This window comes from Equus quagga, chromosome 1, assembly GCF_021613505.1.
Source record: "Equus quagga isolate Etosha38 chromosome 1, UCLA_HA_Equagga_1.0, whole genome shotgun sequence".
Classification (NCBI taxonomy): Eukaryota; Metazoa; Chordata; class Mammalia; order Perissodactyla; family Equidae; genus Equus; species Equus quagga.
In genome coordinates, this window is record NC_060267.1 from 96,520,153 (window position 1) to 96,535,887 (window position 15,735).

At 65.0% G+C, this 15,735-nt stretch overlaps 3 protein-coding genes across 5 annotated transcripts in view; all 3 read left to right on the forward strand.

Annotated features, from left to right (window-relative positions):
* The window catches only part of CYSRT1 (cysteine rich tail 1), a 4,708-nt gene extending 840 nt beyond the window's left edge, over positions 1-3,868 (forward strand). Inside the window, exons 1-3 of one of the 3 annotated variants that reach the window (XM_046646931.1) lie at positions 2,122-2,256; positions 2,523-2,791; positions 3,141-3,868. In XM_046646931.1, coding sequence (XP_046502887.1) covers positions 2,680-2,791; positions 3,141-3,568 — 540 coding nt within the window. In that variant the 5' untranslated portion in view covers positions 2,122-2,256; positions 2,523-2,679 and the 3' untranslated portion in view covers positions 3,569-3,868. Of the gene's footprint in view, positions 1-2,121; positions 2,257-2,522; positions 2,792-3,140 lie in introns of those variants that run through there. The other 2 variants (XM_046646921.1, XM_046646940.1) reach the window with 2 other exon arrangements.
* Positions 3,869-5,763: 1,895 nt separating this feature from the next.
* Positions 5,764-6,509, forward strand: RNF224 (ring finger protein 224). Its single transcript, XM_046653918.1, has one exon. The coding sequence runs from the start codon at positions 5,853-5,855 to the stop codon at positions 6,507-6,509; it is 657 nt and encodes a 218-aa protein (XP_046509874.1). The 5' UTR covers positions 5,764-5,852.
* Positions 6,510-8,384: 1,875 nt separating this feature from the next.
* On the forward strand, positions 8,385-13,916 carry SLC34A3 (solute carrier family 34 member 3). The gene is given in 12 exon segments (XM_046678360.1): positions 8,385-9,107; positions 9,109-9,235; positions 9,456-9,545; positions 10,100-10,228; positions 10,310-10,453; positions 10,527-10,638; positions 10,724-10,919; positions 11,091-11,180; positions 11,277-11,610; positions 11,684-11,800; positions 11,874-11,998; positions 13,364-13,916. Coding segments are annotated over 12 exon segments (1,959 nt in total). The 5' UTR covers positions 8,385-9,077; the 3' UTR covers positions 13,829-13,916.
* The last annotated feature ends 1,819 nt before the right edge of the window (positions 13,917-15,735 follow it).

Consider the following 15,735-nt stretch of genomic DNA (forward strand, 5'->3'; position numbering starts at 1 on the left):
GGGAACCAGCTTTTCTCCCACCACTCTGGGCTCCCGTCCCCTTCCTCACACCGGCAGCGGCAGCGGCGGCAGGTGCGTGCGGAGCGTGGCGCGCTCTGCGGCGGAGGCGCGGGGACCGCAGTGCGCGCGGCGCCCGCCCGCGCCCGCAGCGCCACCCCCCGTCTGGGGACCCGCGCGGGGTCCGCGGGGCGGGGCCAGTCTCTCGGCCGCCCCTCGATCCGCCGCCGACCCCCGCGCCCCCCTCTCCAGCCTTCCCCACCCGTCCTCCCCTGATTGACCGTGGGTCCTAGTCAAGTCTCCCCTCCAACTCTGGAAGGGATATCCTGCTTTTCGCAGCCCGATGCCTCACAATGCCAGAGGGAGGAAGGGGACGGGAGCCCAGAGTGGTGGGAGAAAAGCTGGTTCCCAGGGGCCCACCCTTGGACTGCCTTGTGTCGCCCCCGGGGAGTCAGGGTATCTGCTTGTCCTTCCACTCTGCCCCCAGTGGTCATGCCTCTGGAGTTCCCTGCTCACAGGTGCACCCAGGTTGTCCCCAGCGCTGGCAGGCTCAGAGGCCGAGGTGACCATTAGTGGATGAGTGGGGGTGGGCAAGCTGATATCAGAGGAGTGGAGGGATGCAGGGGCCGTGGTTGGGAGAAGGCTCCAAAGACAGGACGTTTGGACAGATGGGTGGGGTGAGGCGTATGTGGAAGGTCAAACAGACGGGCTAGACAGGCCGCAGTGGAGCAGCCCACGGAGGACACACACCTACCAGGGTGGGGTGGCCCTTTCCGGCATCCCATCAGGTCAGCACGTGTCCTGCTGCCACATAGTTGTGTGCTAACCTGACCCCACCCAGCAGAGGCCCCATTCCTTTCTGCTTCCTGGTGAGGCCAGGCTTCCCTGCTCCCCTGGGATGCACCTTGCGTCTGTGGGGAGCCCTCAGGTGAGAGGGAGGAGGAAGGACATGCTGGCAACAACAGGCCAGGGGGCCAGGGCTGCAGGGGCCTCCAGAGTGCTGTCCCCTGACCCGCCGCAGCCACCACACCAGTCCTGGGCTCTGCACCTGACCCTAGACAGTCCAGCCCCTTCTGGCCACAGACCCCTCTCCTCCGTACAGGCCAGACTGCACCTGGCTAGGCCTAGCCCGTGTCCTGCAGGCCAGCAGAGCCCAGAGAGGTCGGTGTTCCAAGTGAGGGAGCCCGCGTAGGTAGGACAGGCTGGAGGAGCGTCCGTGCCCCAGAGGGCCGGACTTGACGACTGTGTGACCTCGGGCTAGTGTCTGGGCCTCAGTTTCCTCCGCCATTCAGCGAGAGCAGGAGCCTGGCGGGAGGGATGGACAGCGAAGGCCTTATGGGGCCCTGGCATTAAGGTGGGGCAACTGAGGCAGCCCAGGCCAGGGGAGAGCTGGGAGTCCAGCCTGGGCCACGTGCTCTGCTGCCCACCGACCCTGGGTGCGCACCACAGGAGGCACAAGCCACCCGGTCCCACCCCTCCCCCGAGGCCGCACCCCTCCCCTAGGGATGAGGTCCCGCCCCGTGCAGCGCCCCCGACTCCGAGCCCACCCGAGTCCGCGCCTCCCGAGCCCGCGGTCCAGAGCTGGGGAGGCCCAAGCCGGGTCCTGGACCGTCCGAGGCCAGCGGACCCCGAACCAGGTCTTTAGGGGAACCCTCGAGCGCGGAGGCTTCTGGGGAATAAAGTTCCCACCGGCCGCCCCAGGTCTGTTTCGCGCATGCGCTAGCCCCCACCTAGCAGCAAGGGGCGGAGTCTGCAGGGGCGGGGTTTATGGCGTCTGCGCAGTGGGCTCTGTCGGCCACCTCTCAAGTCTGGGGTCCCGGGGCCGGTTTCCCCACATCCGGTGCCGCATCGGTAGAACTCGTGTCCAGACCGGTCTAACCGGCCTCACGCAGGACCCGGTCACCCTGACCTCTGGGCCACGTCTGACTTGATCCCGCCCTTCCTGGGGGTTTCCCCAGGCGCCAAGGAATAGGGGTGCGGGTCCGGGCCGCACCCCACTGCCCCGGCCGCCCCAGGGGCTGCTCACCAGTGCCAGGCCCAGATCCCAGTGCTCACAGCCATCGTCACCCCACACACAGCTACCCTGTGTGGCGGGCGCTCTGCGCCACCTTACAGATGAAAGTGGGAGTGGGTCCGAGGGCCGAGGATGGGAACGCGGGGGCGGACTTGCCCCCAGCCCACCAACCAGAGAGAAAGTGCAGTTTCAGAAATGAGCTGGAAATGTCACTTGTGCATGAAGCCCATGTCGCCAACTGTAAGGTAAGTTTTATTGGCAAAGCTGTGTAAATGAAACATTTATCAGATAAAAAAACAGCAAACCTCCCAGTAGTCTGTGCTCTCACCGTTTTGGTCTCTGTCTGCCAGGTAGAGGCTATGGGTTCCAGGGAGGACCTCTGACCTCTGCCCCAAAGCAGGGGCTCTGAGGTGTGTGAGTGATGGCTAGGGTCGGCAGACCATCTGCAGGCCTGGCATTTGAGGGCCTGACGGCAGGCTCGCCTCTTGCCCTTGTTCCTGGTGAACTGCAGATCCCTGGAGGGCCCAGGACATGCTCTGGATGCATCGAGGCTGAGTCACCGGGACTGGTGGCTGCCGCCCACCGGAGAGGCACGGGTGGGCAATGGCCTGTGCTCAGGAGCAGGGGCCTCCTGAGATCCTGGGAACCCCATCTTTGAGCACCGCCCCATGGCCCCGCCCCTCCCCAGGAGGGAAAAGGCGGCTGCTGGTGGCTCAGCTCACAGGCACTGGGACCTGGCCCAGAGGACAAGAGGACAGACTGCTGCCATCACCACTTCAGGTGGGTCCTAGGCCGAGGGCCTTCTCTACACTGGGTTCTCCCATGGGACCAGCTCAGCTGCATCTCCCAGCCTCTGCCAGGCCAGTCCCTGCTCCGGGCAGGGCACTGCCACTCTGGGAGGGGAAGGACACCTGGGGGGTGGCTGGGAGACACCGGCCTCCCGCTCCCTCACCCTCGGCTCAGCCCCATGCACACGCACTGACACACAGGCCTTGCACACACACGCTGACACACAGGCCTCGCATACTCTGTATCTTCACAGCCTGGCTCTTCCTAGGGTGGGCTTTCTTGGGCTGCAGCCATTCCCCTCCAGTGAGCCAATCTGGTCTCCTCTGCCCACCCCTGCCAGGCCGGGCCATGGATCCCCACGAGATGGTCGTCAAGAACCCGTATTCCCACATCAGCATCCCCCGGGCTCACCTGCGGCCTGACCTGGAGCAGCAGCTGGAGGTGGCTCCCTCCTCGGAGTCGCAGCCTCTGCCTGTGGGGTCCTGCACCCCGGAGCCCACCCGACTCCTACAGCCCACCGAGGAGGCCCTAGGGCCCAAGGGTGCCAAGGGGGCCAAAGGGGCCGCGCCTGTCCAGGGCCAGCAAGCCTGGCAGCAGCCCGGCAACCCCTATGGCAGTGAGCAGCGCCCTGCAGGACTGACCTATGCTGGCCTGCCACCTGTTGGGCGTGGTGACGACATCGCCCACCACTGCTGCTGCTGCCCTTGTTGCTCCTGCTGCCACTGCCCTCGCTTCTGCCGCTGCCACAGCTGCTGTGTTGTCTCCTAGCCCAGCCTTCACCGGGCTGGGGGGCCTGCCACAGGACCCCTAGCACAACAGGCCCCATTCTCTGCTCAGGCGGCCACAGCAGGGCCTGGACGTTTGGGGAAGCCACTGGGCCACTGTCATGGGCATCAGCCACTTTCCAGCCTGGAGAGGGACAACTGCTCACCAAGAAGGCCAACATCTCCGCTCAGGCCCCTTGAAAAGGAGCCCTGGGCACTGGCCAGGATGGCAGCCTCCGGGGACACCCTTGACCACCTCCCTCAAGGCCCAGGCCCCAGGCAATAAAGTACAGTGAGCTTTGTTCTGGCGACTCTTCTCCCTTGCTGCTGCCCCCTTCGGGACGGGTCCCAGACTGGACCACACCACAGGCCCCCAGCCTCTGGGACTTTAGTCAGGGGAAGCCACTGCCTCATGACACTCTAAGCTGCGCTGCAGGCCTCAGGTCTGCCCAGAGGCTGGACAGGAGGGGCGAGAGTGTGTCCCCTGCTTTGGCCCGGCCAGGCCTGGGTTCAAGCTACTCTGCATTCTCCAGGGCCAAGGCCGAACCTGGGAGACAGGGCAGTCCCTGAGTCAGACAGCAGGAGGATGCCGTGTATGGAACCCGGGTGTGGAGCCACAGGAAAGGCCTCCAGGAGGAGGATCAAATTGGCAGGATGGTGGTGGGTGGGACTGGTGCTGGCGAGTTTCTGGGAGTGGGAGCCCGGGCGGCCAGGACCAAGCCCTGCCACCCGTGAGTCATTGCCCTACCTCACTGAGGCGTTCTTCTGGTTTCCCTTGAAACATCTGAACATCTGCTGTGCGGCACCCAGGCCATGCTGCTCACCCACTGTCCTGCCTCCGGGACCTGGGCTTCCTGGAGAAGGTGGGCAGAGAAGGTCCTGGGCCAGGCCTGGCCCTTCATCTGACCGAGCAGCATGGCATGCCTGGTCAGGGGCGTGCAGGAGCTGAGGTGCCGAGTGCTGGCATTGTCTCACCACTGGGGTGAGGCCAGGAGCGAGTGGCGAGGCCAGCCCTGGCACCCCGAAGTTTCCAGGGCCGGGCAGAGATGGCTGGAGTAGGAAGCCAAGCCAGGCTCACAGGACAGACAGGTTTTGGTGCCAGCCCTCCTCTGACCCATGGTGACTGACCACACAGCAGGACCAGTCTCTGGGTGTGGGCCGATATGTCACTGGCCTGACTGTGCAGGGACTCACGTGTGCCAGACTCCCGGCCTCTGCGCCATGGCCAGCCCCCACCAGAGGGTGACCCCACCCAGGCCAGCCACAGAAACCCGTCTGACCAGTCCGGGAGGCTGCAGACTGCCAGGGCGATAGGAATAAGGAGGGGCTCCTCTGGCCCTTGGCTCCCTCCCAGCCAGGTGGTGAGGGTCCTGGGACCCCATCCTGACTCTTCTTGACACATCCCTCCCTTCTTGACACACCCCTTTCTCCTGGCCTGGTCACTAGGCTGGCCCCGGGGCTGCAGCCAGGCAGATGCCAGGAGAGGTGACCTCTGATGCAGGCAGCCCGGGCTGCCCAAAGCGCCCTGTGCCTCAGAGAGCTTCTGGGTGGTCCCTGGGTGTGAGTGGGGATCTCCACACCTGTGCTTGAGCGCCTTCTTGGGGCTTTGCATGGCTGGCTACTACCCTGTGATGAGAACATGACAGACCCAGCCCACGCAGGGTTGAAGATACCGGGATAAAGCAATAGGGACATGCACACTGTGACTGAGCTGCGGAGGAGCAGAGCCCTCAGGGATCTTAGTCAGTGGGGGTCCTGGCAGGCTTCCTGGAGGAGGCAATGCTTGAACCAAAAGCTGAAGAACATGCGTCGGTCACCCAAGGCGAGGCCAGGTTTATGTGGGCGAGCATGAGGGGGGCGGGTTTGGGCGGGCAAGGCGAGAAGAGAGGCCGTGGAGAGCAGCACAGCATCAGAGCCAGGCCTGGGTCTGGGCACGGATGGGGCTGGCAGGACTGAGTGGGGGGCACCTTATCTCCTGCAGTGATGGTGGTTGTGGTGGATCCAGTTGCAAGCGCTTTGTGGCTGAAAGGGGAGCCCACGCCTGCCCATAGCCACCAGCTGACTCGGCCGGGCTCGGCCAGTAATGCGAGCCCCAGGGAGGGAGCCGCAGGGCGCCCTGGGTCCCCCCCACCCCTGGCCACCCTCTGGCTGGGCATACCACCCAGCAGAGCGGACGGTGCAGGTAAGAGAGCCCTGGGGCTCAGGCAGGCTGGCGTGGGTGGGGGCTGAGCAGGAAGGCCACTGAGAGGGACCAAACAGGGGGACAGGATGCTACTCAGCCAGCAGCCATGGGAACCCAGGCTGTGCCCAGAGCCTGGCGTCTGCTGGCCCCACTGGCCACCACTCACCCTCCCGGGTCTGCAGAGACCTGGACTCTTGTCCTCTGGAGTGGGCTCCCGGTGCCGGGCCTGCCCATGAGGGGCTGTCACAGAGGCAGCGGGGTGGCTGCAGCTCCCCTGCTCACCTCCCCCAGGATGCTGCAGCCAGAAGGTCCCCAGGCCTCCGAGGAGGGGACAGCTGCTGGGACCCGGCGGGGCGACTGCATCATCTGCTACTCGGCCTACGACCTCACCGGGCACCTGCCACGCCGCCTCTACTGTGGCCACACGTTTTGCCAGGCGTGCGTGCGGCGTCTGGACACACGGACCAATGAGCAGCGCTGGATCCCCTGCCCGCAGTGCCGCCAGAGCACGCCCACGCCCCGTGGAGGGGTGGCCATGCTGGACCTCGACCTGGCCACCTTCTTGGCAGTCAAGGCCGAGCGGGAGCCATCTCACATGGAGCCCCAGCCCCCTGCGCCCCTCAAAGGCAGCACTGCCATCACTCAGCAGCCGGCCAGGCTCTGCCCCACCTTGGGCCCCCAGCCCGACTTCCCACAACCCAGATGCTGCTGCTGGGGCTGCAGCAACCTCTGCTGGGAGCCTCCAGGCAGCCCTGAGGTCTGAGCTCCGGCCACTGCTACTCCTGGCAGGGGAGCCGCTGCCCGCAGCCGGCCTGCCTCAGGACCTCTGCCTGCAGCACGGCCCACCCAGAACAGCCTGGGGGCAGAGTGTCCTGGGAGCTGCCCAACACGGACAACCACGGCCACAGACTAAGGTTGGGGCCTGTGCCCGTAGCACCGTGAGACCCTGCGGGTGACCTCCTGCCTCTCCTGGCCAGGATTCCCAGGCCACAAGCTGGCCTGACTGCATGGGGGCTGGAGGGTGCCTCTGTCAGAGTCGCCTGAAGGCCAGCCCAGCCTGGACTCAGCTCAGAGGACGGCTTCTGAGGGGCAGGGCTGGCCAGGCTGTCCCTGCTGGTGCTGGAGCAGGTCTCCCCTCCCCTGAAAGACGTCCCTGAGGGGTGATCTAGGAACAGAGGAAGAGCCACTTCCTTTGTCCCTGGCCTGCAAGGCAGCCTGTGAAGTTCATTCACTCAGCAAAGCTCACTGCACTGCCACCGTGTGTTGGGCGCCGTTCCAGGAGGGTCCCCTGCGGCCACGAAGTCACCCCTGTGACAGGTGTCCAAGGAGAGGGCCCTAGGTAGGGCCGGCTCTAGGCCCAGAGAGGGTGGGGACCTGCCTCAGTTCACACAGCTCAGTAGGACTGCACCCATGCTGGGCCCTTTCCTGGCTCTCAGCTTCCTTCTGCCTCCCAGTGACCACCACACAGACCCTTCAGAGGGACCAGAGTAGCTGCTGGAGGCTATGGACGCAGACGCCCCCCCAAGTCAGGCTGCAACATCTCCATCCTCACCTGGGCAGGAGCTGTCACTCAGGAGCCCCTGGGAGGGACTGCGGGGCCCACCCTGGGCAGCGGGTGCCAAGACGGGGAGGGATGAGAGAATTTGCTGAGAGGACACTCTGAGACCTCCTCCTTCCCTGGGGCAAAGTCTCCCAGGCACACAGCAATGGAGGGGGCAGCCAGCAGGGTGCTGGGCCAGCAGACCCCCTGGGGAGATCAGGCCCAAGGAGGAGGGGGAGGGGCTGGCCCCAGCAGGGGCAGCTCTTCCTCCCAACATCCCGGGAAGGGGACTGACCCCAAGAAGGGGCATCCCACAAGCAATGGAGCCAATCAGGACTCAGCTGGGGAGAGGAGAAGGTGGGCTGAGTCTCTTAGTCCAGATGGGCTTGGGCGGTGGGCCGGGTAGCAATGTGGCCTGGGGAGGGGCCCTGCCCTCCCCCCACTTGCAGATGGAGACACAACGTAGTCAACCGTCACTGCTCACCGCTGGGACTGGGCTCCGGGGAGCTCTGTGGAGCCCAGCCCTCCCTGAACCTGGATCTGAACTGGATGACCTCTGGGGCTGGTGCCCTCCCTGCTCCCCTGACGCAAAAGGCTTCCTTCCCACCAGCTGACCAGGGCAGGGATGACCACGATAAGGTCTGCAGAACTTGGGGCAGACTTCCCCAGGGGCCCCTGGCCAACCGGCTGGGCGGGCAGCATGCAGTGTCCAGCAGTGTTCCACAGGCGTCTACTTGTGGAAGTCTAGCACCAAAGGCCGGCGCCCAGCCCTGCAACGCCCCTGGCCTGGCTTGGGGCCTGTCCAGGGAGAAACTCCCCTCCAAGAGGGTTGGGCTGGGGGCCCAGAGTGCCTGCCCCAAGGTGACATTGGGACCTGGACAAGGCAGGTGCCTGGGGCTACGGCAGGTACCTGGGGGACTCAGCTCCTGGGTAAACATTAATGGGGCTCAGCGCACAGCAGGTCATGTGTGCGCCCAGCAGATCTTTGACCTGCAGCGGCTCCCGCCCTATACCTCTTCCCCACAGGTGCCCCCTCACTACCCACACAGGTAGGAGCTTCTAGAGCCAGGCGGGGGCCCAGGGACACCGGGGCTGGGGCTGGGTGACCTTCAGGCCTAGGGCTGAGCCCTCTGCACCCTTAGCTTCCAGGAGGTGAGGGCGAGAGACCAGCTTCTGGTGACCAGGAGGGAGGGGTAACAGAAAGCCCCCCAGGACCTGAGCCCTGGGGACTGAGAGGGAGTCAAGAAGGGCTAGACAGGGGCTCTGGATCCACAGGCTGCAGAGAGGACACGAGGTGGGGTGGGGGTGCCCGAGCCCCCTGCCCTGCTCCCTATCGCCAGGGGCGGGTCCCTTATCAAGCAGAGACATCACTATTTGGTATCAAATTCCAAAGTCTAAGTCAGGACCATCTGCAGTGCCCCCGATGACACCCGATAGCACAGGTCCCTGGGTTCCTGGATCCTGGCCACTTCTGGCCAGCACCCCGGCACCCTGTGCCCTGGGCCACCCTCAAGGTCTTCTTCCAGCTAGCACCAGTGAGGAAGCCGGCAGTGCCCCGACATTGGACTAGACTCACCTAACAGTGACCTGAGGTCACTGTAGCCATCCCCCTGTGGATGGAGAAAAGGGGAGGTCACCAAAGCCAGCAGGGGGTGGGAAAGGAGGACAGTCGGCAAGGTCTCAGATCAGGGGACCCCAAGACCTGGTGGGGCAGGGGGAGGAGATGTGTCTGACCTGCTCTTCCCCCAGGAGATCCCGGCTTGGGCCTGGGTCTGCCCCTGCCTGAAATCCATGCCGAATTCCCTCACCAGTGGCCAGGTCCCCCCCCACTACTCTGGACCTGGTTGGCCTGGTTAACCGGAGTCTGGGAAATGCAGGTACCAGGAGCCCCACGGCCAAGGTCTCCGCCTGCCTCTGCCCACCCATCAGGCCCTGTCCCATTGCTCTGGGTAAGCAGGGAGAGGGGCTCCAGCCAGTCTCCTGAGAGCCTCCGGGGGCTCATGACAGCTCTGTTAGGGCCACACAAGCTAGAGTGCCCTGGCTCCCTGCTTCCTGCTGCTGAACCTCATCAGGCCCCCATCCACAGTCCCCTTCACCCCCTTTTGCCCCACCTGAGGGTGCCCAGGGAATGGCTGGGGCCCTGGTCCTTCTTGATCCCAACCCCTGCAGGGACCTCTGGTTCTGCCCTGGTCTTGGAAGAGAGGGACACGGACCCCTGGGCCCTTCCTGAGCTGAAGGACACTGGCCAATCCTGGAAAGGTAGGTCTGGAGGTGGCAGGTAACTGGTTAAAGGGGGCTCCAACTCCTTAGGATCTGAATATGGAAAGGGTCCTCAGAGAGAGAGAGCAGGGAGGGGGTTTGCCCCAATAGGCCACATGGAAACCCACCATGCAGACTGCCACTTGGGGAACTTTTGTTCCTCAGCTTGGCTGCTTGCCCTGTCCAGAGACGAGAGCCACTGCTGCCCAGCCTGCCCCTCTTCCTCTCTCTTGCTGGCAGTTAGGCTTCTGGGGGGCCCTAGGGGCTGTTTGCTTAGCCCTTCTGCAAAAGAACAGAGGAGGGTCGCCCAGGCCCTGCCCCGGGAGGACAAAGGAAAGCCCAGGCCCTGCCTTGGAGGACAGAGGGGGGCCCAGAGGAGACTGACTCAGACCTTGCCCTGGGGAACAGAGGCCGGCCACCCAGGCCCTGCCCCAGGAGGACAGAGGGGGGCCCAGGCCCTGCCCTGGGGGTCAGAGAAGGAAGTGACCTGGCGGGGGGTGCTGGGCAGCGCAAGGCAAGGGCTGGCTGAGGACAGCCTTGTGTTGTGTCCTCAGAGCTCAGCTTGGCCGGCAGGGTGCTCCGGGTGGTCATTGGCTTCCTCAAGGCCTGTGGGCTCCTGGGCAGCCTCTACCTCTTCATCTGCTCCCTGGACATCCTCAGCTCTGCCTTCCAGCTGCTGGGCAGTGAGTGACCGGCCAGGTGGCTGGGGGTGGGGTGGGCAGCCAGCCCTCCACAGCCTCAGTGCACCTCTCTTCTTGGTGTAGGCAAAGTGGCCGGAGACATCTTCAAGGACAACATGGTGTTGTCCAACCCTGTGGCTGGACTGGTCATTGGTGTGCTGGTCACAGTTCTCGTGCAGAGCTCCAGCACGTCCTCCTCCATTGTGGTCAGCATGGTGGCCTCTAAGTGTAAGTGGCCCTCTCCTCCCGGGATGGTAGGGGGGGTGGCGGGCGCGGGGGCCTGACACAGCAACCCCCACAGTGCTGACCGTCCAGGCTTCGGTGCCCATCATCATGGGCGTCAATGTGGGCACGTCCATCACCAGCACCCTGGTCTCAATGGCACAGTCAGGGGACCGGGATGAGTTTCGGAGGTAAGTGGGTAGGGCAGGGGCCAGGGGCTGCAGTCCAGGCCGCGGCCAAGGCCACCACTGACCACTCCACTCCATGCGACCACAGGGCCTTCGGAGGCTCAGCCGTGCACAGCATCTTCAACTGGCTCACAGTGCTGATCTTGCTGCCACTGGAGAGTGCCATGGCCCCACTGGAGAGGCTCAGCGCTCTAGCCCTGGGCACCACCAGCCTGCAGCCTGGGGGGCGTGCACCTGACATCCTCAAGGTGCTGACGCAGCCACTCACACACCTTGTTGTGCAGGTGAGGACAGCACGCTGGAGTTGGGGGGTGGAGGGGACAGAGCAGAAGAGTCTGGGCCCTGCGCTGGGTGGGGGAGGGGAGGGGACAGTGGACTGGGCTGGGCTGTGGGCGTCTGAGCCCCAGGCGAGTCCTGAGGGTCCAGCAGACGGTTGCGGCCCCTCTGTCCCCCAGCTGGATGCCAATGTGATTACGGGAAGTGCCACAGGCAATGCCACCAACAGCAGCCTCGTCAAGCGATGGTGTGGCACCAGGGGGGAGATGGTAAGGTGCCTCTGACCCTCGAACTCCGACCTGCTGAATTACCCAGTCCTGCCCACTCTGAGCCCATCCTGAGCCCACCTCACCTCACCTCCTCAGACCACGGGGAATGGCAGCAACTGTGGAGTGGCCGCCTCCGACTCCTGCCCTGAGAGGAACAGCTCAGCCGCCCTGGAGCACCTGCCCTGTGAGGCCCGGCGCCTGCCCCTACCCCTGCCCACCCCACAAGCTGGCCACCACTCACCTGCCCCCACCCTGCCACCAGGCCACCACCTGTTCGCAGGAACGGCGCTCACGGACCTGGCCGTGGGCTTCATCCTGCTGGCAGCTTCCCTGCTCGGGCTCTGCTCCTGCCTCGTCCTCCTCGTCAAGCTGCTCAACTCCGTGCTGCGCGGCCGTGTTGCCCAGGCCGTGAGGACTGTCATCAACGCTGGTGTGGGATGCGGGGCCTTGGCAGGGGCGGGGGCAGGGAGACTGGGCCCGGGGTGACCTAGCTCTCTCCCCAGACTTCCCCTTCCCATTCGGCTGGCTCAGCGGCTACCTGGCCATCCTCGTGGGTGCCAGCCTGACCTTCATGCTCCAGAGCAGCAGCGTCTTTACGGCCGCCATTGTGCCGCTCATGGGTGAGTGTAGCGGGCAGGCACTGGGTTTCAGGTGCGGGGCTCAGGGCCCCATGGTGACCCCTGGCTTCCCCAGGGGTGAGGGTGATCAGCCTGGAGCGTGCGTACCCCCTCTTCCTGGGCTCTAACATTGGCACCACCACCACGGCTCTGCTGGCGGCCCTAGCCAGCCCCGCAGACATGCTGCTCAGCGCCGTCCAGGTACCACCTTCCCTCACCCCTCCCCAGCCCCCAACAGCCCCCTCAACTCCCAGCGCTGGCCTGGGGCTTTCCTTTGGGCCCGGTTCCCTCGAGTCCAGCCCTGTGGACAGGAGGTGTGAGGCCTGCCCTAGGGCCTCAGGCTGGCCATGGCCTAAGCTCTCCTGGGACCCACCTCTGGCTGCCCGCTCAGACCGGCAGCCTCATCTCCTCAGACCCCAGGGACCCTGTGAGCATCTCCCAGACCCCCAGCCCTGATCTTCCTGTCCTGTGACCTCATCATCTCCAGGATCATGTGGACTTAGGGTGCCCTCTCTTCCTTTCTCTTTGGCAGCCCCTCCCCAACCTTCCCCAGGGGGCCCCTGTTCCTTTACCCCTGACCCTATGCTCCTGGCTGTGTTCCTTCAAGGCCTCTCAGCCCTGTGGGGCCTCAAGCCCTCTATTTCACCACCTCCAGGATGCCCCTATTGCCCGCCAGTCACCTAAACCCAGCAGGTCCCTACCTGGATGACATGCCATCCTCTTGTGAAGGCTGCGCCCCACCTATGCTGGGCGCTCCATGCCCCTAGACACAGTTCTGCCTCCAGGATGCCTCCCTCCAGCCCCCCAGCTCTATGCCCCCCAACCAGACTCGTTTAGTTCTGCTGATTCTCTCTCCAACTCACCCCTTTTGTAGTCCACTGCCCTGGCTCGAGCTTCCCTCCTCCACCACCTCTGCTCGGGTCCAGACAGGTGCAGCTTCTGAAAGCCTGGATCTCTCTGGGCTGCACCCACAAGAAGAGATGAGCCCTGGTTCCCCTGACTCCCATCTGCCCTTTTGCCTCTGCTCCGTCTCTGTCCTCCCAGACCCTCCCAGGGCAGGCCCCTGCCCCACCTCCTCCAGGAAGCCCTCCAGACTGCACCTGCTGCACCAGTCCTGGAGTCCAGCAGCCGTTGGAGGGGGCTGTGTTCCCTCCACATGTGGCCTTGCACCTCCTCCCCACAGGAGCCAGACCAGAGCCCAGGGCTGGGTGGCCAAGTCAACTCAGGGATGAGAAGGATCGGGGTCACTAGGCATGAGGTGTGCACAAGCTAAGCCAGCCCAGGGGCAGGTCAGATCCATGCAGCCATCAACAATGCCATTACCACACTGGGATGCCAGACTGGGCTCTTGACCCCCACGGTGTTGGGGGCGGGGGAGTGTGCCACACCTGGTGGGAGTCTGCCTTTCCAGGTGACCCATCTCAGTCAACGAGCAGGACCCCAGACAGGCTTTGGACTTGGCCCCATTTCTGCCAGGGCAGGGCAGGGCAGGCATCCTGGGGAGCCCAGGGGACCCTGGGCCATCAGGCCCAGACTCCTGCCCCTGCCTGCCCTCCCACTCTCCAGGTCGCCCTCATCCACTTCTTCTTCAACCTGGGCGGCATCCTGCTGTGGTACGTGGTGCCTGTCCTGCGGCTGCCCATTCCACTGGCCAAGCGCTTCGGGGACCTGACCGCCCAATACCGCTGGGTGGCCATTGCCTACCTGCTGCTCAGCTTCCTGCTGCTGCCACTGGCCACCTTTGGGCTCTCCCTGGCAGGCGGCACAGTGCTGGCTGCCGTTGGGGGGCCCCTGGCCGGGCTGGTGCTCTTCGTTGTCCTGATCAACGTCCTGCAGCAGCACCGGCCAGCCTGGCTACCCCACCATCTGCGGTCCTGGGCCTGGCTGCCCCTCTGGCTCCGGTCTCTGGAGCCCTGGGACCGCCTGGTGAGCCGCTGCTGCCCCTGCAGGGCCCGCAGCCCACCTCGGGCCACCGCCAAGGAGGCCCACTGCCACGAGAACCCTGAGGTGCTGGCCTCCCAGCAGTTGTGAGGGGTGGGCACCCCCGGGGACCCCCACAACCCTTGCCCACTGACCTCTGGGTACCCTGGGTGATCCCTGTAGCAGTGGACTTCTGAGTCGTCTGGCTCACGTTCTTTGCAAATAAAGAAGAAGCTGTGACCCAGGTGTGAATGGTCTTCACTCCCCTGACAGGGGCACTGGGGGGAGGGTCCCAGGCTGGCCTCTGAGGACAGCTGGGCGTGGGGCAGTGCAAGGCTGCCCCCTAGCGGACACTCGGGCCCGCGGCCAGACCGTGGCGAGCCTGCATGGGACCTAGCCGCCCAGTGGGTGTGGGCACACAGCTGACCCCTGAGCCCCAGACTGTAGCTCTGTTTCTCTCCATGGCTGCTGGGGACAGAAGGCGAGTCCAGAGCGTGGAGACCTCCCGCAGCAAGAAGCTGGGGCCAGGAAAGGCTGGATGCTGCCGGGCCCTTCCCTGAGGGTGCAAGAGGCAGGAGCAGCCGGCTCTCACGCACCATGCCCAGGAATGCTTGCAAGGAGGCTGGGCTCAGGGGGGTACAGGGCTGCGAGGGTGGGGGGAATGGAGGTGCATGGGACCAGGGGGCAGAAGAGCCCACGCTCAGGTTTCCCGGGCACCCTGGCCTGTGCCTTGTGGCCACAGTGGCACTACCCTCCAGGGCCCGGGTGAGCAGGTGCTCAGACCCCAACATGTCCCAGGAAGCAGGTCCTACCAGTGACCGCTGGTGCCACGGCACCTGGAGCCCATGCATGAGCCCCCTCCCCCACTGCGAGGGCCTCCAGGGCTGAGCGCTGCCCCTGCCCCAGCCCCTGCCCTTGCCCCTCCCGCAGTGGTGCAGCAGGTTTCCACACAGGAAGGCTGGTCTGCCGGCCAGCCAGTAACCGGACACCAAGGAAGCAGCCTGGGCCTCCCGCCCCTCCAGCCCTGTGCTGCCCACAACCCCAGCCCGACGCCCCAGCCACCCACGGAAAAAGCAAACTTCAGTGAATTGCGCTCCACCAGAACTCGGCCCCGAGAGGGGCCACCGGGACAGACCAGCGGCGGGGGGCTGGCCCTGATCAAGTGCCTGGGTTGCCCTTCTCCTTAGAGAGTCTGCCACTTTGGCCGGTCACCTCCTTCTGGGCCAGAGACGCTGCCCTGATGGGGGCGCCCCTTCCTTCTCAGCACTCCCCTACACGGGCTTGCCTAGCCAGACCCAGTGGGGGAGAAGTGTGATGGTCAGATAAGGCCGCAGAGCCCCAGGGCCAGTTCTTGCCCCTGGTCCTGTCCTTTTACTCCCCTTCTGGTTCTCTCAGCAAACACCAACCCCTACCCTCTCAGTCCCCTCAGACCCCCCAGACCCCAGCCCCTCTCAGTCACCAGCCCCACCCCACCCCCCACTGTGTCCCCCGCCGTCACCTCACAGTCCCCTCAGTCCCCACCTGGGATACTCCCAGCCCCTCTCAGCTCCCCCCAGGTCCCCTTCCCCCAACAAGCTCCTAGGCCTCCTGAGCCTGAGGATCCCCCTGTCCACCGAGGGAGGTAGCCCCCACTCCTGGGAGCCATGAGAGGCCTGGCCAGAGCGAGACCTCGGAGGCAGGTCCATGCACCCTTCTTGGGTTCCCCCCACTTCTGTGACTTCAGTGCATTCCTGCAGATCTGACATCAGCTTCGTGGTCCCTCTGATACAAGTCCCTGAGGAGGAGCCAGGCCTGGCTAGTTCCCTGGGGACGCAGGGGGCCCCCTCTCCACAGCCGGGAGGCAGTGAGAGGGGAAGAAAGTACCCCACACCTCTCCTTCCGGGTGAGGCCGCCCACAAAGGCTGACCGCCAGGTCCTTTGAGGCCACAAACGACTGTCTGCCTGCTGCCCCTGCTTGGCGGTAACGCACCCTCCCGCTGGGACCATGGCCACCAGTAAACAGAGCTGCCGTTGTGGAT